This window comes from Ranitomeya variabilis, chromosome 1 (genome assembly GCF_051348905.1).
Source record: "Ranitomeya variabilis isolate aRanVar5 chromosome 1, aRanVar5.hap1, whole genome shotgun sequence".
Classification (NCBI taxonomy): Eukaryota; Metazoa; Chordata; class Amphibia; order Anura; family Dendrobatidae; genus Ranitomeya; species Ranitomeya variabilis.
Window position 1 is genome coordinate 653,826,654 of NC_135232.1, and position 21,309 is coordinate 653,847,962.

Sequence of the window (21,309 nt, forward strand, 5' to 3'; positions counted from 1 at the left end):
AAAGGTCATCTGAGGGCCACTTCAAGACTTGATATACATATAGATCAACCAAAATATTACCAAAAATATCCTCGATGCTCACTTTGTTTAGCCCCCATACACATTAGATGGCTGTTGGCTGAACAATAGTTTGGGCGGCAGCTCTTTCGCCCGTCACTCCCCCATACATAGGAGCGCTTCTGTGTACTCTATTAAAAAGTCACTGCCATACCTAAAGGATCTGTAGTCCGAAATCAGACCTCCCAAATCTTATCTCCCACGTCAACCGACTGTGACACATTGGACTGTTGGCCAAATTTGTCGATTTGGGTGACGTTAGTCTAGAGCTGCCTACCTATGCGGTCTAAGCAAATATATGTAATTATTCTTTTGGTGCAGCGGTCTCAGAACACACTTTCCTTTGACAACTAAGCTTGGCCACATAGTCATCCAAATATGTGGATAATGGTGGGACATGCTAGCCATCTAATGAATATGGTGGCTAATGAGACTCCCTTGAAAAATAAGGGTAGTGGAAGGAGTACCTGGCATGGTGGATTACCACACCCAACCCTTTTCTTGGCTGGGGAGATAAGCCACCAACAGAAATGTCTGTCTGGCAGTGGTTTATACTCCTCTCGCCATTAAAAATACATTTTTGCTTGGCCACTTTGAGAGTGCATGTGAATAGGGGGAGGTCGGTAATAAGGGCTGTGGGATAAATGTGTGTTTAGCTCCCCCAAAAACTAAAATGGCATCTACAGTAAATAGAAAGGGTATTTATTAGTGATGAGCGAGTGTACTCGTTGCTCGGGTTTTCCCGAGCACGCTCGGGTGACCTCTGAGTATTTATGACTGCTCGGTGATTTGGTTTTCATGGCGGCAGCTGAATGATTTACAGCTACTAGCCTGCTTGATTATATGTGGGGATTCCCTAGCACACTCGCTCATCACTAGTATTTACATATTTCACTTTACATTTATCAACGGTTTTGCCAACTAGGGGACGTCAACATACAGTCATGGGGTAAAGAGTAGGAATCAATCAGAGGCAGGGTCACCATATTAAACTAACCCACCCTTATTTAAAGAAAAAAAAACTATTTTGATGGGGCATAAAAATGTTCTTGCCTCAACAACCAGACATTTTGGATAGATGATAAATGTTGACCATCTTATGTGTAAGGGGGCTTTACAAAACCTTGGTCAGTTGGAGCACTACTTAGTAAAAAATGATGTCATAGGAGAGAAAGATTTGGCTATTTGAATTTCAATGGCCGATCATTTTATTTGGTGTGGAAATGAGCCACTGCCAATAGAGTCTGGCCGTGGCTCTCTCATAGAAACCACAAGAACACTCAGGCATGCCGAGTGTACTAATTTCTGACAGCTGGATTATAGTTTGGCCAACTTTTTCTGGCAATGTCCGAATGCCCGAATGATCAAGAAGAAGCTTATATGGAAAAACAAATACCTCTGCCTTATTGGACAGTAAAAGATATCTAAGGGGGAGAGCAAGGACATCAGCCCCTGGTACAGTCCAAGTTGTGTCCAGGGCTACAGCATTTTGCTGCTCCTCAAGCTGGGAGTCAGCTCTTCTCTGAGCCAGCTGTGACGCTGACAGCCGGCTCACAAAAGGTGCAGCATGCTGGCTCCCAGTGCACAACTACTCGTGTCTGAAAGAGGCAAATACATTTGAAGCTCTGGCTTCCGGGTCAGAGCAGTGACATCAGCAGAGTGATCAGGTCATATGATTATGCTGCTGACATCACTCACCATTGCGTATTGGTGGTAAATGCTCCAGTGGAGCTGAAGACACCGAAGATTAAGCGTAATGGGTAGGTGAGGTAGCTTTAGTGTGTGTGGGCAGATTTAGAAAGTGTGTGTGTGAGATTTAGCGAAAGATTTGGAGAAATTTGATGATATACAATATGAGTAGCAAGGGGGAGTTGGGGGCATGTACGAGGAAACCTAATGGGGAATAGGTGCAGACACAGTATGGTGAGTGGGGGCATTGGTGCAGACAGTACAAGTAGCGAGGGGGTAAATGTATGCGGCCACAGTAAGGGGGGCAAAGGTGATGGGATGTGTGTAGACACATTATGGGGAGTCAGGGGATGTATGGAGAGGGAAAAGGTAAATATGTGAGGAGACCATATGGTTAGCAGGGGATGTGAGAGGAGACAGTTTGAGAAGGGGGAACAAATGTGTGAGGAGAAAATTGAGGGGAATACTATGAGGAGACAGTATGGGGGGGGGAGAAATGTGTGAGTGAGAACAGAATACAGACTGAGCAGTGTGGGAGAGTGGAATGGGGGACAGTGTAAGGGCACAACCAGGAGGGGACAGTATGCCAGGGAGGGGGGAGTGTGATTAGGGGGGCACAGTATAGAGACTGGGTCCTATAAGGGGGAAACAGTATGAGAGGACATTGTAAAGAGTGTACCCAGTATTGAAAGGAAAGGGCAGTGTGGAGGGTATGTACCATAAGAGGGAGAGTTTGAGGTCATAATTTGTGCAGGGAATATAGTGAGGGGCAATTTTTATTCAGGGGCTCAGCGCAGGGTCGATATTTTTATTCAGGAGCATTAGAGCGGGCAAAATAAGTATTTTATAACACTGCTAATTTTGCAAGTTTTCCCTCCTACAAAGAATGGAGAGGCATTTTATTGCATGAAATATTGTTTGATACAATAAAAAAACAGAACTTGGAGGTGTCTGTACGAAATAGTGTTTGCAATTACAGATGTCAGACATTTCTTGTAGTTCTTGACCAAGTTTGCACACACTACAGCAGGGATTTTAGCCTGCTCCTCCATACAGATATTTTCCAGATCTTTCAGGTTTATGGGCTGTTGCTGGAAACATTGAATTTCAGCTCCCTCCAAAGATTTTCTGTTGGGTTCAGGTCTGGAGACTGGCTAGGCCACTGCAGGACCTTGAAATGCTTCTTATGGAGCCACTCCTTAGTTACCCTGGCTGTGTGTTTTGGGTCATAATCATGCTGGAAGACCCATCCACGACCCATCTTCAATGCTCTTACTGAGGAAAAGTTGTTGGACAAAATCTCACGAAACATGACCCCATCCATCCTCCCTTCAATACGGTGCAGTCGTCCTGAACCCTTTGCAGAAAAGCACCCCCAAAGTATGAAGTTACTCCCACCATGGGGTTGTATTTCTTCTTTCTCCAAACACTGCAAGTGGAGTTGATACCAAAAGGTTCTATTTTGGTCTCATCTACTACATGATCTTCTCTCATGCCTCCTCTGGATCATCCAGATGGTCATTGGCAAACTTCAAATGGGTCTGGACATGTGTTGGCATGAGTTGGGGGACCTTGCATGCCCTGCAGGATTTTATTCCATGACGGCGTAGTGTGTTACTAATGGCAATGTTTGAGACCGGAGTCCTAGCTCTCTTCGACTCATTGACCAGGTCCCTCCAGTGTAGTTCTGGGCTGATTACTGACCTTTATCCGAATCATCCTTGCCCCATGAGGCAACATTTTGCATGGAGCCCCAGACTGAGGAAGACTGACAGCCATTTTGTGTTTCTTCCATTTTCTAATAATTATGCCAACAGTTGTTGCCTTCTCACCATGTTGCTTGCCTATTGTCCTGTAACCCATCCCAGTCTTGTGCAGGTCTACAATTTTGTTTCGGGTATCCTTAGACAGCTCTTTGGTCTTGGTCATGGTGGAGTGTGATTGAGTGTGTGGACAGGTGAAATTAATACAGGTAATGAGTGCAAAGTAGGAGGGCTTCTTTGTTTATTTTTAACAGGTCTGTGAGAGCCAGAATTCTTGCTGATTGGTAGGTGATCAAATACTTTTTTCATGCAATAAAATGCAATTTAATTACGGTATTTAAAAACCATAGAATGTGATTTTCTGTTTTTTATCTTTTGATTCAGTCTTTCACAGTTGAAGTATACCTACAATAAAAATCACAAACCTCTCCATTCGTTGCAGATGAAAAAACTTGCAAAATTGTCAGTGTACCAAATACTTATTTTCCCAACTGTATAATGACACTGCTATGTTTAAGGGTATCGTAGGGGATGTGCTGCACAAGACCGGAGAAGATGGAAGTCTGCAGAGACGAGATGTGGATGAAAAAAACTCATCATGGGGTCTGGACAAGATGAAGAAAAGAAAGAGTGACTCCAATTGGAGACAACGTTATCTATAAGGTACCTGGATGTAAATAATTTTTTTCTACACTGACCAATTCTCATTTTTATTTATGTTAGGAGCATTAAGGTGTTGTCCAAGTTTGTGATAAGTCTGCAGTCATTCTTTGTGACTGCAGACTTCTGAATTCTCACAGTGTGCACTGCAGGCTGTCAGGATTCTCTGGTGCCGGGGATTTACATACATGCGGTCACATGCCGACTAGACATGCGTGGCCTCACTCATTGAAATTGAATTGAGGGAGGCTGGACATGTCTAGTAGGAATGTGGCCAGAAGTATAACTCCCATACTTATGCTCATATGACTGTCCGCTCTTGCCATCAGCAAGGGTGAATCCTAAAAGTGTGCAGTGCATGCGCTGTGAGAATTCAGAAGCCTGCAATCACAGTCACCTAGAGTGAATGCAGACTTTCATCTCAAACCTGGACAAGCCCTTTAATTATAAAGTGAAGGCCTGTAGCCAATTATAACAGTGTGCAATATACTCACTGTCATGATTCAGCTCTGCTTGCTGGTTCCAGCTGTCATCACATAGCCGCTTCACTCATATGTGATTTTCTTACTGTCATGTGACAACCAGCTTCTCTTCCTGCTTTTCTCAGTTTTTCACTGAACTTTGAGAGAATTAGGAAGAGCAGCTTGTCTGCACATGACTAAGTGGGCAAATCACATATGTGCTTGGGGGGTGGAAGGGGGCATCAAACTAAATTCTTGCACTAGGTGTAGGAAAACCGAGATACATCTCTGAATAAGGGGATTACAACTTTTTTCGGACCGTGGTTGAGTTCCGCTGTAGGCAATTCATCGCAAAGCCATACATTTATAAATAATAATAGATACAATTATCTCCCTGAAGAACATCTATTATTACGGAATGTGGGTCAGTGAGCAGCAGTCGTACCAATGGTCCTGCTTTTCTTAGCGTGTCGCTACAATAGACTACTTTAGTGCTGGCTATGGGTCCAGTGTTCCCTTTTAGAATAGTTTCTGCATTTCTTCACTTAATCCAGGTATCAGAAGGTTATAGGGTTAAGGTCAGAACTTAAGAGGCCATAAATCTCCTAAGTATATGAAGGGTTTAAAAGAACAGATAATATAAAAGGTCATCACGTCACACACTCAACCCAAAAACAAGGACAATGAGCTACCTAAAGAGTTGTTTGCACACTTAAAAACATCTTTAAGGCTTTTATTGGAGGAGATATGTCTAAACCTGCAATACAGTGCAATGAAAACTGAACAAGTGACCATTGTCCTCTGGCACATCGTAACACAGGAGGCTACATATATGCATGAAAATATAGTAAAACACGAAATGCAAATTATACAACCTAATAAGCAGAAGGATGCCGGATAAATCCGGGCTGAACATCCAGAAAAGCAACGTTTTAAAGTAATTTATGAAAAAGCAAAGATAAAGTAACAAATACATAAAATGTATCACTGGCAGTGTGTGTGTCTGTGTGTGTGTATATATATATATATATATATATATATATATATATATATATTATTTTTTTCACGCACACATAACTGAAACTGGTAATATAAGATTTGAAATGAACATTTTTAGACAATGGACCTTGCAATAACTATAGCCGACCATACACATTAGATGGCGGTCAGTCGAAAGATTGTTCATCCGACAGCCATCTCCGCCATCTCTCCTCTACACAGGACGCTTATTTGGCCAAGTGCCCCCGTGTTCCCTATGAAAAAGACACTGACTGACACGTTGGCTGGCAGTTTTATCTCGGGAAGAACGAAGTGATCGGCAGTCCGAAGTAGGACCTGTTTGATCGATATGTCTCCCAACTATCAGTCGGCCGGCGTTACCGTAAGACTGTTGGCCAGAGCCATCGATATTGGCAGGTTCGGCCAACATAAGTCTGTGTATGGCCAGCTCAACTCTCTAATGTTGAGCTTCACATTTACAATAATCAAGTATAATTATAGTTCAATTGACCAAGTATACAATTTTATAAAGCAATGAAATGGATAATTTTTTTATTGGTTTTCTTATTTAATATTTTCCTACAAGGATTCCTGTATTGTAATGCGCTCACTACGAGCCATATTATGCTCAAGCATCCAGTGTGGATTTTGGAGCATCTTATAGCATACTAATCAGTCCTTGACCATGGTTATATGATGCATGTATCCTAGAGACTAAATTGATGAGCAGTTAAACCATCAGAACTCCTTTCAGTGTTACAAAAACAATTTTTTAATTATTTAATTGTTCTGATTAAGGCCTTTTACGAAGGTCTTGGATGGGGCACCAGGAAGTAACTCTGCCTTGAAAAATGAATATATATAGATAACAAACACAACGTACACAAGACTTTGTTAATGCTAATAACTTTAGTGCAGATATGTAAGAATTATGATGTTGAGCTATTCTGAAGAATAGATAAGTAATGAGTTGATGGTGGTGTCCATGGTCTTCGTAGATTGGCCTCACATTGGGATGTTGTACAGTTCTCCAAAGGAGTCTTGGTGACACCTAGAATAAAGGCATCTTTGGTTTAACAATACAGATAAGTGAAATGAAGTGTTGTTGTCAAGTATTTAGACAATGTAGTCTCTTGTCCATACTTTGATGTGATGATGGTGGCATCAAATCATTGTTCGAACAGATCCTGCTCCAACCTTTTTCCGTAGGACCTCAACTAGGCGCTCCAACCTGTTAGGAAATTGAGAAAGCCTTTGAGAAAACAGTCTATGCTTTACATTTCTGAGACATACAATTTTAGACATTAGAGGAGTGATAGTCGCAGGTAGAGAACAAAAAGGAAAACAAAGAAAATGTAAAAAGTTACAAACTACAGATTAGCAGACACGTCTGGTTATTTGAGTTGATATTGCAGTATTCTAAAAAAAAATGGGGATTCTGATATCCCAACCCTACAAGATAACCAAACTATGTATCTTTCATCTATATATTGCTCATTCTTGTTCCTGTTGATCTTTACCCTTATGACCCCTGCACATCACTTTCAGAAGATCTGACTTTCTGGATCTTGACACTAGGAAAGGTTTGCCCTCTACTTTCTTTCATTTTACATAAAATGTGGTGTTACCAGTGTGAGACATGTCGATCAGGAGATTAGACTGTCAGTCATTACAGGTCTCACACTGGTAACGCCTCCTTTCATTTAAATTAAGCTGTGGAGGCAGATTCTCAGGAAGATCTATGTCCAGCCCATAGATCTTAATTGCTCATTTGCATATAAGAAAAATGTGAATTTCTCTGAAATAAGACATCAGATCACAGATACCAAGGTATCATTTTATTCCACTTACTATTACCTGCATGGCCATATAGACGGCTTAGGAGGGTTGATTTTACGAAAATATTTCCTTTAAAAGACGCACAAAAGCCTGAACATTTGAGCAGCAGGTTATTTTCCCATGCAAATTAATAAGACCATTCTTTTGATTGTTTTATTGCTTTTTCTGCAACTTTTGATGAACAGAGGAGAAGATAGTGTGGCATTGTTACTAGATAGCATTCCTCAATGCCTCAATCTCCATCTCTGAGACGCCAAAAACAAAACCCCTAAATCACTGATTTAGGTAGGAACTGGGAAATCTGTTGTCCTTACGTATACTGTAAATTTGCCACTATTCATGATGTCAAAATTAGTTCACTTAAAGGGACTCTGTCAGCACAGAATGACTGTTCAAACCAAGTACAGGTGCTTGGTGCACCGTGGCGGGGCCAATCATTTATATACACCTTCTCACCCATTTGTTTTCCCATCTATCTCTGCACTTCTTTGGCTCTATGAAGCCAGAGCTGTCAATCAAAGAAGAGGAGGGTGGAGATAGAGCAGGGGCCCCAGAGCCATTTACGGCCCTCGATGACCTTTTATCAGGCCCCTGAGCAGATTCTCAGGGACCACATTCTTGGGCAGGGAGGTGTATTTTGATTACAACCAGCTCATTATTTTCTTCTTGCTCTGTTAGCACACACGTGCAGTGTTCACTACTGAACACTGAAGGGCATGCAATGAAAGATTACATCTTGACACCAGTGCCAGAGTCAGGATGCACTTTGTGGGCGGAGTTTGTGCGGCCCCCAAAAGATGGTATAAATATCCAAATGGCCTTTGGCAGAAAAAAAGATTCCCCACCCCTGAGATAGAGGGAAAACAAGCAGGTGAGAGAGTGCATTTACATAATTGTCCTCACTTTGATGCACTGAGCACTTTGACTTGGTGTGAACATTCATTCTGTGCTGATAGTCCCTTTAAAAGGTGTCTGTCAACACAAAATGGCTGTCCAAACCAAGTACAGGTGCTTGGTGCACCATTAGTGTGGCCAAGCAGTTCAGTGCACCTTCCCACCTGCTGGTTTTCCATCTAAGACCACTCTCCTCTTCTTTGACTAACAGGTCTGGTTATAGTGGAACTAGGGGAGGGTGGAAGGAGATGGAAACAAATAGGTGGGAAGGTGCACTGAACTGTTTGGCCACACCAAGGGTGCACCACGTGTCTATACCTGATTTGAACACTTATTTGTACAGACAGAATTCACACCTGGTCTTGATGACATCACTGCAAATGAGAGACACTAGAGGGAGGATATGACCTCATCTGAATCTCTGTGCGGCCATTGGCCACGTAACATTAAGAAAACCTCTAATTTCACCATTGAAGATATTGCCAAAAAGGTTGTAGCAGTTTACTTCTGATATGTGGCTCCCAACTCTATGTTAGTTACAGAATTAGCACTCAGCGCTAACATTCATTATGTGGGTTATTGTAAAGAAGAAAAACAATCCAGATGGAAACATCCTCACATCCCTGACCCTGACGGGTGGCATGCATTATGGCTTGTGCAAGACATACGGAAGATGTGCACTTGGGCATGGCAGTTCTCTAAAACCGGTCGAGTCACTTTCACTGTGGTAAATGGAAATACATAGCAGCGCCTTAGGCTATCAGAAGAGTCCGGGTTACAGGGAGGATACGTGCAAAGCCGGCAGCAATATGCAGATCTTCTTCTGCACATACTGCCATTTTCTCAACGTCTCTTGAAGTTAAGGGCAGGGGAAAACCAATTGACAACCAAAATCTAAGCATTTACATTACATGCATTACTATGCATTCAACTTTACATTTAACTAATATGTCGGTTTTTGTGTTTTTTTAAATTAAAAATTACATTCTTTAGTGCTGTATAAATAAATGCCAATTTTTCCACTTTTTAGGCTAAGTTCATACTGGGCGTTTTTGCGGCTTTTTTTTTAATGCTTTTTGTTATACTAATTTTCAGCTGGGTTTTACAGTTACAGCTATGTCTTTGAAATTTAAAAAATCTCATGCACACACATTGGGTTTTTGTCATTAGTATTTTGTGCTTTGCATGTTTTTTTCAGACACAGAGCATGTCACTTCTTTCAGCATTTTTTTCAGCGTTTTTCTCCCATTGACTTACATGGGTGGCGAACAAAACCCCTGAAAAAACGCACCAAAAACGCATGAATCTGGTTTTGTAGCATTTTTTTGTGCCAAAATCTGATTCTATAGAATAGGACTTTTTTCAACACTACACTTGATCAGCATGCACAAGAGACAAATCTAGCATGCAAAACCCGTTGCAAGAAAAAACATGGAAAACCTGCAGCTTCTTCCCTGCCAAGAAATCAGGTTTTGCTGCAGAAAGAAATTGTGGAAAACATACCATGTGTGAACTTATCCTTAATATACTTTGGGACAGATCTACTAAAGTGTTTGAGCCTAGAGCGTGCGGAAAATGCAACAAAATTTGGCGGTTAATGTCACATCAAGTTTTAGACATATTTTTTGTGCCTCATTTTGAGATAAACTCTATTCCACAATGTGTGTCAAAAAGAAGATGCTAAAAAATGGGGCAAAGTAGGCAAACAAGTAAGTAGGTGGTGTGATGATAGGCTGGTTTCTCACGGCCAACATTCCCAAGCGGTGTATGGACCATGATATCCAGACAAGGCCGAGGGTCTTCTGATCCATGAATCCATGACCATGAATGTTGGGATTTGTGAAACCGGCCTTGGTGACATTTCGTGACACATCTGCCTAATTCATCCTCTAGCATGAGCCACGGTGACATATTTCTGGATTTTCAGCCTCTATCAGTATCAGTAAATCTGCCCTTTTCTACTCCTATCACTTTCTCTGTATATTTTGATTAAAGTAAACATTTTGGTATATCCAGGAGGATAAAACCTGTCCAGGTCATGTCCAAAAAAGATACCTGACTATGAACTACAATGTTTGTGTTAATATACTTGTGGAACAATTGAAATACCTTGCTTCTATGTTCTGGATTACGCACCTCCAGAGAAATGGAGTAGGCAATTTCTACCAGTTTTCTGGTTAAAAAAAAAAAAGTTGCACATTTTGCTCTCAGTTTTGTGCAAAAATTCCTTACAATACACCAGTCATAGGAAACTTCCCCCTTTGCAACAATGCATCATATCTTAGGCTTAACCTATACGGGTGGGGGGGAACAGCTGAGAACTTTTCTTTTAGTATTAAAGGTCCTGAGTCTGCAAATAAAGACACATTCCAAAAATGTTTACCCCGTATCATAGACACGTGTGAGTTCGGAGACTGGGGTCACCAAGTGGTGCTGAATGACATGTCGTGACAATATGGAACGGTCAATGGCAGGGGCCTTATTTTCTTCATTTGTTCAATACTTCTCCAATGCTGATCTTGGGCAGAGTCTGGCACAGGACGATATAGCATTTAATAAGTTTCTGCTTGTAGGACGGAGAAAGGGCAGGATCATAATGGCGAGCAGTATCATCATGTCCACCTTAGCAGTTACTCTGCTCGGGGTGGCACACTTACTCGTATGTGAACTGCCATGGCTGGCTCATATGTTTGGGCAATGATATGGGCACTTCTGAACCAATACCTACTCCATGAGCATTATTATGTCATTTGGAGCTTTCCTGTAGACAATGGTTGCCACACCATTATTTATAATTGTTTGGTGGATGCAATGGTACGATTATCAGAGGGATTTACAGTCCATGTTTGTGTGCCCAGGGTTATATGCAGTCTAGTGCTTCCTGGCAAAATCCGGCACAACCAATAATTATTTCCTGATCCCAGGGGTGGATGTCGAACATAACCAAGTGGAGGGATAAGGGGTGTAGAGGTAGAGGAAAGCTTCCCCTGCAAGAAGGAATGAGCATTATAAGTCAGAGAAGGCTAATAGGGGGCCTTGTTACAGCTTTTGCACTGGGTCCCAGGAACTTTAGGTTCTGCTCCCAAGGTGCAAAAACACACTGGATTCTGCTGTCTATATGCTTGCAGAACATCCACTGAGATCTACGGTGCCAGCAAAGTACATCAGACTTTAAGAAATCGCTGAAAAATATATCCACTGCCATCATCTGTGTAGATATAGGAGCGAGTTTTGTGCTTTACTATGTCGAGGGTGAAATGTGCCTTCTTCACAATGGCACCCACACGAGTAAATACTGCTGTAGGTATCACTGTGGGATCTCTGCTGCTGGGAATCCACAGCAAATATGATCTGTGGGAAACTAGCCTTTACTTGGGTGTGGAGAAAAAAAAATAATCAGTGTGCCATTAATCCCACAGCGCTTTAAAGACATTATCATCACTGTCCCCATTGGGGCTCACAATCTACATTCCCTATCAGTATGTCTCTGGAGTGTGGGAAGAAACCGGAGAATCCGAAGGAAACCCACACAAACACAGGGAGAACATACAAACTCCTTGCAGATGATGTCCTGCGTGTAATACACTCAATGGACCCGTATTGGGTATAGTATCTTTTTCCGGCATACTCTGGTGTCTAGTAGCTAATTTCTTATAGCCTCAGTCTTCAGCCTCGTAACATTTACCTTCCTTCCCTTAAGGATCTCTTATGTCAGGTATCAACGGTCTGAAGAAAGCAAAGAACAAACACATGGGCAGTTCTCTCCCCCAGGACAAAGCTTAGATGCCTTTAGCATGGCCTTCAAGAGTCATTGCAAAGTTCTGAACTACCTGTCAGAGGACAACCTCCATGTCTGTTCATATTATGTGTGATATCTCTGCCGGTGAACCGGCCTGTGGTTACATTAATTAACAGGCAGCCATAGGGCAAATGAATGACTAAATGTAAGGTCTCGCTTATTTCCATAGACATTAACTGGGAGACGCCTGTAGCAGTAACAGTTTATACAAATACTTAGAGCATGCAAACAACGGACGGGACATCCCTGGCTCTGTGACAGAAGCCGTCCGCCCTACATCTTATAAGATGGCCTGAAATTACACTCATATTGTGCCCACACAGCGCCACCCCTTATAGACTGTAGTCGCTCCATTCTCCTGAACCATCCTTTTGATAAAATAAAGGTAGAAAGCAAAAAAAAAAAAACTATTAACCTATACCTCAGCTTTGAAAGATGAGAAAGAGGAGCACATATTGAGTAATGCACAGAGGCGATTTTTATTTTACACTGAGCCAGTACCCTAACCTCTCCCACAAAGAAGAATTAACCCTAGTGAGCCCATTAGTGTTCCCACACAGCATGGTACCCCATTCATAAGCCCCCCACACACACATAGTACGATGATCCACACCGCACCCTTGAATATAATAGCCCCCTCACCCAACACAAATAATATGATGTCCCAGGAAAAATAGTGAAAACCAGCTCACCTATTAGGCATTTGTTGTGGGGAAGCCCGGATACCGTGCAGTCATCACGTGGAACGATAAGATAAAAGGAAAAAGAAATCCAGCTTCCAAAAATATCAAAATTTATTGAAGATAAAATCCAAAGTCCAATGACATGGTTCACAGGAGAATGAGTAGCAGCAGGCTACGCGTTTCGAACAATGAGTTCTTTTTCAAAATATGATGTCCCCACAGCGTACACACACAGCTATGCTACATTAACACACATCTATGCTCCATACTTACACACACCTTACCTATGTGTCTTACTCCTTACCTCCGCTGCCTAGTCATGTCACATAAAAGTCTTGGCAGGTCCCTCAGTCTATTTGTAGATCTGAAACCTCTGTCACTCCAGCTCTATTCCCCAATCCAGTGCCTCCTACGTGACTGACAGCCTCTATGCTGTGTGACTTCAGACAAAAAAAACCATCAGTCGTGCAGGAGGAGCTGGGTGGATAATAGAGCTGGAGTGACAGAGGCTTCCGATCTACCATAGCTCTTCTGACTCATTTGCATATTAGTTCAAGCACTGATTTCTCAGTAATGGAGGAATGGGCTGGCTATGTAAATATATTACTGGACTTGTCTTTGAAAGAGCTACATGCTCATATAAATAGTTTGAGGGGTGAAGCCTGCTGACAGATTCCTTTTTAAAGATGATTTCTGTAAGTAAATCTTTATCTCGTGATACGTTTGGAACCTTTCTAATACACTTAGAGGTTCACACTGTGTCACACGGACATAATAATAAGGGCCGGTTTTCAGCATCAAAAAAGAAAAAGTAGGAGGAAACGCAACGCGTCATGAGAGGACTTTCTGAAGCCATGTTTGCTTGTGGTTGTGTTGTGGGTATTTGCATCAAACTTTTGCATGATGTATGTTAAATTGGGAGCATCATTTTTCAGGAACGTACTATCCCTATCATGGATAAAACACGTACTGTTCATAGTCTATGGGGCTGTTCACATGACTCTGTTTTTTTTGCAGACCATATGTCTGCAAAAACCAAAACAAGACATCGATATTTGATATAAATATATATATACATGTAGCGTTCGATGCACTTCGGCGCAGCGTCAAAACGACGCATGGGGAGGCATCCGCATACATTCGCATGGCCTGCGTTCCCAATGTTAAAGATAGGTGCGCAGGACGCATGCCGACATAGGCGGAGCTGAATGGAAGAGGTGCGGCAGTGGGCGGGGCTTAATGGAGGAACTATGCAGCCCTCCGCAGCTCTGCCATACGCAACTGTGAAACCAGCCTTACATAGCTGACCACATCCACATTACACAAGTGTCAAGAATGTTGTATGATTACAAAAACTCTAATTTTTTTTTGAAAGGGAAGATGTCATGCCCCCAAACGCTCTTAATCTGAAAGTTAATAGTGTCCTCAAGCTGCCCAGCTGCCACACTGAAAACCCCACTAATGGGAAGAAATGAACTTGACGATAGAGGCTACCAGGAGAAAATGAGTTTTCAGTCATACAGTGAATTACCGCTCAGTATACAGTGAGCGGCAGCTGCGAGCATACCCTGAGGAATTGACAAGATGTCAATCAAACTCTTGCAGTATGTTCACAGCCAATGGTGACTGAAGCTGCGCCTCTATGACTGAAAGCCAACTGACTGAAAGCCGGAACCTTAATTTCCTCCCAGTAGTCAGGTTCTATGTGGCAGCCGGACATCTTTAGAATGCTATTAACCTGCAGATTAACCCCATATGTGCAACTTAATAGTGCAAGGAGACATTATTTGGTTCTTTTTAAGCAAAAACGATAAGCTACAAAAATGTACAACTTTTTAAACCCAGAAAACAGCCACAAAACCCTTGATATGTTCACTCCGACAAATATTACCATTCATTGACTGCAAGCAGATATCTGGACGAGGGTGAATAAAACAAAGAAACTAAAAAATATTATGTTTTTTTAAATTTTTACGTCACTTGCTAAAACAACATCTCCTAGTCGTAATTTCACATCAAGTCGACAAGTCTCTGTATACTCTGACCAAAAGCTTTATCCCAGGTTGTTAGCAGCTAAAATCCAAATCACCCAAAGAAGAGGTAGCAGAAGGGGTTTTTTTTTAACTTCTAAAAAAAAAAATCTATATGACAGCTAAAAGATCTTGACATTTAGCAATAAGGTTAAATTACATTTAACAAATAAAAATGCAGCAAAGATCACAGCCATCCGAGACTCCGGAGAAGTCTGCCAAGTTTTACAAACGTCCCTTCTACTTTGAGCAGATTAGTTTTCTTAAAGTCAAACTCCTATTGAAAGTCGTCCAGGGGCCCCGCGTGCCTCTGCATGTACCTGCATTTCATGTATAGAAATAAAATCTAAAAAAAAGGGAAACCATTAAACCTCAGCAGAGCACTTGGCCCAAAAAATGTCATTTTTTTTCTTCCTTTTGGCTTTTGCCGTTTCTTAATCTCTGTTCCGCTTCACTGCAAATTCCATCAGTGCTTTTTTTTCCTCTCTGCCCGTGCATTTAATCCATTTTTTCAACACGTGAGTTTTCCTATAAATTATTTTTTCAACCCTTAAGTGATCATAATTTTGTCTTTAGATATTTTTCCGTGTGTATTTCTGCTAAAATCAAACACTGGCAAAAAAAAAAGTTGAAAGGAATGGACCTAAGAGTAAGGTATGGGAGGTTTAATAATGCCTATGATGTGTATTAAACAGCATTTCACCTAAATCCCTGGCTAATACAAGCCCTTAAGGCTTCCGCTGCTGGCAAATGCTATTCGTTATATCTGGTTATTGGGGATCTCGGGTACAGCCACTATGGCTACTAGTAGACCACCCACAGAGTTGGTCATCCATCCCTCCTACACTCTCCATAACCTAAAGATGAATACAAAGTATCCATAAACCACTAACACCAAAAAATAAAATCAATAAACAATATATTGAACAAGAATTAAAAAAAAACATATCACCAGAAATAAGACATATGCATGCGGTTTTTAACAAAGAGGATATGCCAAGTATAGAAGAAATGCAGTGGTGGTGAGTCAAGAATGTAATATAGGGCAAAGATGCCACAATAGATCCCAGTATAGGTCATCCAATCGTCATATAGTGACAAACAAACATTTCCAAAAAGGTATCTCTAATGTGTTGTAAGGATAGACCACACATGTGGCACTGTTACAAGCTCAATGCTTTCCCATAATGTGGAGTACCCGGTCACAGACACCACCGCAAACCACCCCGACGCGCGTTTCGCCCACATGCTTTCTCAAGGGGAGTGTGCCAGCTATCTCCTCTTGCCGTCCATACATATATATATATATATATATATATATATATATATATATATGTATATATATATATAGTTAGTTAGTTACGCTTGGGCCAGTGAAAATAGCGCATGCGAAATTGCCCCCATGTCCCAGGTGCATCGATTCCAGCACTCATCTCTGGCACGTGTCGGGGAGAAAAGGTCTCCATAACATCATCGACAAGTGCTGGTAGTGATGAGAGGCCTTCATCAATGCGAGGATTATGGGTTGAGTACGCATGCGCACACCGGCGCCATTTTAGTGAAGTCCTATGGAGGTTACCATGTTTCCTTGTCCCATTACAAATTCCGGACAGAGTAATGCAGGTAAAAACTATGACTCCTCCTTAATGCTATGTACTCCATGGAGAAAACATTGTCGTAATGAATCGAATATAAAAATCAAAGCAACTTTGCATGTAACCTCTTTGTTAGTTTTGTGCACATAGTGCCTATGCAGACCTATGCGTCTCCACGGTCAACACACTACAAGAACTGTGCATCCCCCTCTCCATTATCCTAGCAGCAATGCATTCCTTGACCCCCATTTTGACAGACAAACGCAAATATAGAGCGGTATTTATGATTAAAAAAAAAATAAAATGATTGTGCATGTCCACTCGTTGTGCATGTCCACTCAGGTTTACGGGAGTCACACAAGAGGCCATGTAAGCTACCCTGGCACTTTACAGATTAGCGCTTGAGTTATTCAGAACCAGTTTTTTGCCATCTAATTTGAGAGCAGCATAGTGTAGGGCCAAAGACCCTGAATCCAGTGATGTGACACTTACTGGGCTGCTTGCTGTAGTTTTGATAAAATTACAGTTTTATCGGCAGGAGATTATCACTAGAGGACTAGTCAACCTGCTGCTATATAGTCCTCTACATTCATTAGTTCAGTATAACCCCATCCCCATCATTTGTTGGCACCTTCCTGTATACACTGTGCATAGGCAGAAAGCTACCAATCAATGTGGGTGGGGTTATACAGGGCTCAGCATTCTGAGAACTAGTAGATCTGCAGCAGATAAACAGGGACTTTATCAAAACTGCAGCAAGCAGCTCAATAAGTGACATATCACTGGAATCAGGATCTCTGCCTCTGTATTAGATGGTGACAGATTCCATTTAAATGGCCACCCCTGTACTCACTCTCTGCCTGGGTTCAGGTGCAACAAGGCTCAGACAACAGATTATACATTTTACATGGAGATAACTGCTGTATATTCTGCTATAAGCTATGGGGGAATTTATCCACGACTGTCAAGTAGCAAATCACTTTCCATAGTAGAATTGTGACAAATGCCTATAGTGGCGGCCAATGCCATAAAGCACAATATTTTTATTGTTGGTTAAATCGATAATAGATAAAAAATAAGATGTTGGATGTGCGCATTAAAATAAAGTGTTCACCAGCGACACAGTGAATGTACAGTATATAATTTGCATGACACTGTTACATCCTATGGCGATTATTTAATTATGATGGCGCCCCGAGGGCAATTTACTGTCTCCACAATCTAACGTGAGGAAGGACGAGTGAAAAGAAAATAGTAAAATTAATACAATACTGTGCAAACAGTGATGCCCAAGGCATTTGGTGAATTTGCCAAGAAAAAGCATAGAAGCTCTCTTGTGTGTCACGTTAACACAGAAATACATCACCCACTATGAATCCCACATCAGACACATTTGCCACCCAGGGACATCAGTGGGATGAAAACCATGGAAATCATATAGAAAGCAAAATGGTTAACTGATAGATCTAGTTAAGGCTGTGTTCACAATGGTTCTTGGCTTTTATGATGGATCCATTTTTTTAAAGGATTTTAACAGATCTCATTGGTTTGTGGGATAATGGATCTATTAGGTTTCTATACTAGAATCTTATCTGTGATGCTACATGGAAAAAATTGTATGCAAATTAGCTCCTTCCCCAGAAGGAAACAAAACCAGAGCTAGAAAATCTGGAGGAAAAGACTACTAGACGAATGGCTTGTTCAATCAGAAATTCATGTCTGGAGACAGCGCTGTGACTGTACGTCAGGACCTTTTGGATGTTTTATAAAAACAATAGAAAGTTTAAAGTTTGGTCATTGTAATATAAGATTTGTGTGACAGCTGGGGGTCAAAATTGTCCTCTTTCCATAACCAGACATATGAGTCTCCAACCTAACCACCAACTGAGATCAAGTCAAACAACCAAATTGAACCATGTAGAAGGCCTGGAGCAAGGACAATGTGGCAACGGTGGCTTTCACATGATTGGAGTAATCCAACAGTGTCTTAATTACCAGAAGTATATGCTAAGGAAGAAACAGATGCTCAAGAATAACCTCCGATATCTACGATGATGTAAAGGCTCAGTCAACTTTTGCCGGTAATACTTTCATGTCTTGTCTTGGGTTGTAGATCATGCACATTCATTTCATAATGGACGCAATTAAAGGATTTGTCCAGTGTAAACAAGTTATCACCTATCCACAAGATATTACTTAGTGCTTGGAGTTTCTAAACCGTTCGGTAGACCGAGGAACCTTTATCCCTGTTGGAGCAGCAGTGCACTCCATTCATTCCCTACAGATCTGCTGAGGGACGCTCTTGTTTTATTTCTGGCAGCCAGATAAGGAATTAAAGGATGGCTGTCCCATCTGCCACACTACTTTGTAATGAGAACACCTAGTTGTAACTGTGTGACACCCACCGATGACTGGACAACCCCTTTAATATATAGTCAGTTAAGAGCTTTATAGTCTAGTACTGAACACAAGTCTATAGCGATACCTGGTCATGTAATCTTGCCATACTTTGTGTCTAGTTCATTTTTTAACATTGTTTGTTTTTGGGTTGGCTCCTACTGTGCCGTTTAGTTGTACCATGATGAAAAGAAGAGCCTCGTGTTTACATCTTCCTCCATGGCTGGCAATTTCCTTAACCCTTTTCTTAGCAGCAATACAGTTCCCCTTGGTAGGGTAGAGCTGCAGACGTAGTTGCCACCCAGGAGCAGAAGATGATGGAGCCAACTAGGGCTTGGCTTGCTTCTTCCATGGTCATCACAGTGGTTGAATTTATGGTCTCTACTATCGCGATTGGACCAGATGTCACTGTTGACGTCACTGGTATCAGTATGATAGAGGGATGTCCAGCCATCAGATCATAATAACAAAAAAATATCCTGTTGGGTAGACGTGGGGCTTAGGTTTGCCCTGTCTGTCAACTTCACTCCATTCTGCTGACACATAGATGATGTTTAAAGCAAGCCAACAGGATCAGGGGTGACAAGCTCGACCTGTGGTTGGAGTTTGCTTATAAGTCGTTTACAGCTGGAAGTTTACACATTACAACACAGTACTATTGATTTATCAGTAGCAAAATATACGGCGCATACTTGGGTAAACTCCACGGAGGGAGCTGGTCGGAAGGTGATTGTTGTGGAATATTTCAGACACAAAGCGAGTGTCTGGCAGAGGGAAATGGCTGTAAAGTCAAGACTAATATTTAGTAAGACCGAAAGCACAAACAAATTAGGTCGAGTGATCGTAGGCTTCATCCAGAATTAAAAAAGCATATTTACATAGTATGTCAAAGTATACAACGTCCTCTTCTGCTGCGCGCTGCTCACTTACAGATTAGAAAAGGAATATGTATTCATAAAAAGCAGAAAGTCTCAGCCGCGATTGGAGGCTTAAAGAAACAACGGCTCATTCTCTCCGCTGTTTACCAACCAATGTAGACGCGGTGACAGATTTTGTTAAAAAGAAAGTTACGGCACATAATAGATTCTGTAACTCGCTGCTCCTCTGCGATGGGCAAAGTTAAAATGCGGCACAGGACTGATCCGTGGCGAAATCTGCTGCCGTGATTTTGTGGTATGTTTGCGCTAAATAAAACGCAACACAGGTTCTGTACAAATAAACATTGCAGAAAAAACGACGGCATTTACGCTGCATGTGAACACGGTATAAAGTTACATTTAGTGATTAAAAAAAGTGTGGGATTGCCTAAAAAGCCGTTCTCACCACTTTGTTTCATTTTAAGCCTGTTTGCTAGTCACAATGTACGCCCATGTGATTTTACGGTTTAGTCACTTTTTATTTATTAAAACATTTGTTTTCGTTTTTTTTTCACATTTTCACCTATTTTTAATCCTACATTAACCTTCAAACATTCTTTCTAAATTTCATCTGCGGGAAATAAACCCTCCCTATAATCTCTGAATGTTTGGCAGCAGCACTGTGATCAGTCGTTAAACTATTCACTGTGATCGTGACTGCCATGACATACATGCATATTACTTTGGGGAAGGGGCAAACAGGACTAAAGCAAAATGTTTTATATAGGAAGTAGTTTAGTCAAAGAAAAAACGAGAAGCAAATCTTGTATTGTGCCCGTGAACGCAGGCGGCAATGTAAACACCTGATGTGTTATTCCTGCTACAATTGCTATGTCCAGATACAGAAGGTGCAGCAACGTCTGCTGGAAATGATTCTTAAATTATTTTTTTTTACCCATTGTTTTTACTGTCTTTGGGATCTAGCAGCCAGTCACCCAATAAACTTGCAGATGCATCCACAATGAACTCTTCTTGACTGTGTTAAAGGGATTGTCCAGCTCCATGAAAAACTTATCAAGGCAAAATAAGGCATACTCGCCTGCTGTCACCCCTGTAGACTTGGCACAAGCTACTCTGGTAGGCTGTATCGTGACATCTCGTTCGTTGGTCACTGAGACCTGTGATTAGCAGCAGAGGTCAGGTGGCTAGAACGCTGTGCAATCAGAAGCACATCCAATTTTTTTTTTCTTCATTTTTCATTTCATGTTAAATTTAACATTTTACACCATACGTCTTGAAATATGTTGGGCTAAAGATGCCAATACACTTTTAGATAATTGTTGACCAAACACTTGCTTAGCCAACTGTTGAATTTGCCATATACATGAGCGCCCGGTTAGGTGTGCAGATTTTTTCAATGGGGAGAGAAGAGTAGAATCATAAAATGTTGTAGTTGGAAGGGACCTCCATTGTCATCGTTTCTAACCCCCTGCTCAATGCAGGATTCACTAAACCATCTCAGAAAGATGTCTGTCCAGCCTCTGTTTGAAGACCTCCATTAAAGGAGAACTCACCACCTCTCAGGG

The 21,309-nt window shown here is 41.5% G+C and overlaps 1 protein-coding gene across 6 annotated transcripts in view; it reads right to left on the reverse strand.

Moving 5' to 3' along the window:
- The window catches only part of MIPOL1 (mirror-image polydactyly 1), a 509,264-nt gene that overhangs the window by 42,696 nt on the left and 445,259 nt on the right, over nt 1–21,309 (reverse strand). For 4 of the 6 annotated variants that reach the window (XM_077262644.1, XM_077262627.1, XM_077262619.1 and 1 more), the window contains one exon: nt 6,764–6,860. The exons of 1 other annotated variant lie outside the window; for it this stretch is intronic. In XM_077262644.1, the coding sequence (XP_077118759.1) occupies nt 6,794–6,860 (67 nt within the window). In that variant the 3' untranslated portion in view covers nt 6,764–6,793. Of the gene's footprint in view, nt 1–5,002; nt 6,681–6,763; nt 6,861–21,309 lie in introns of those variants that run through there. One more of the 6 variants, XM_077262612.1, reaches the window with a different exon arrangement.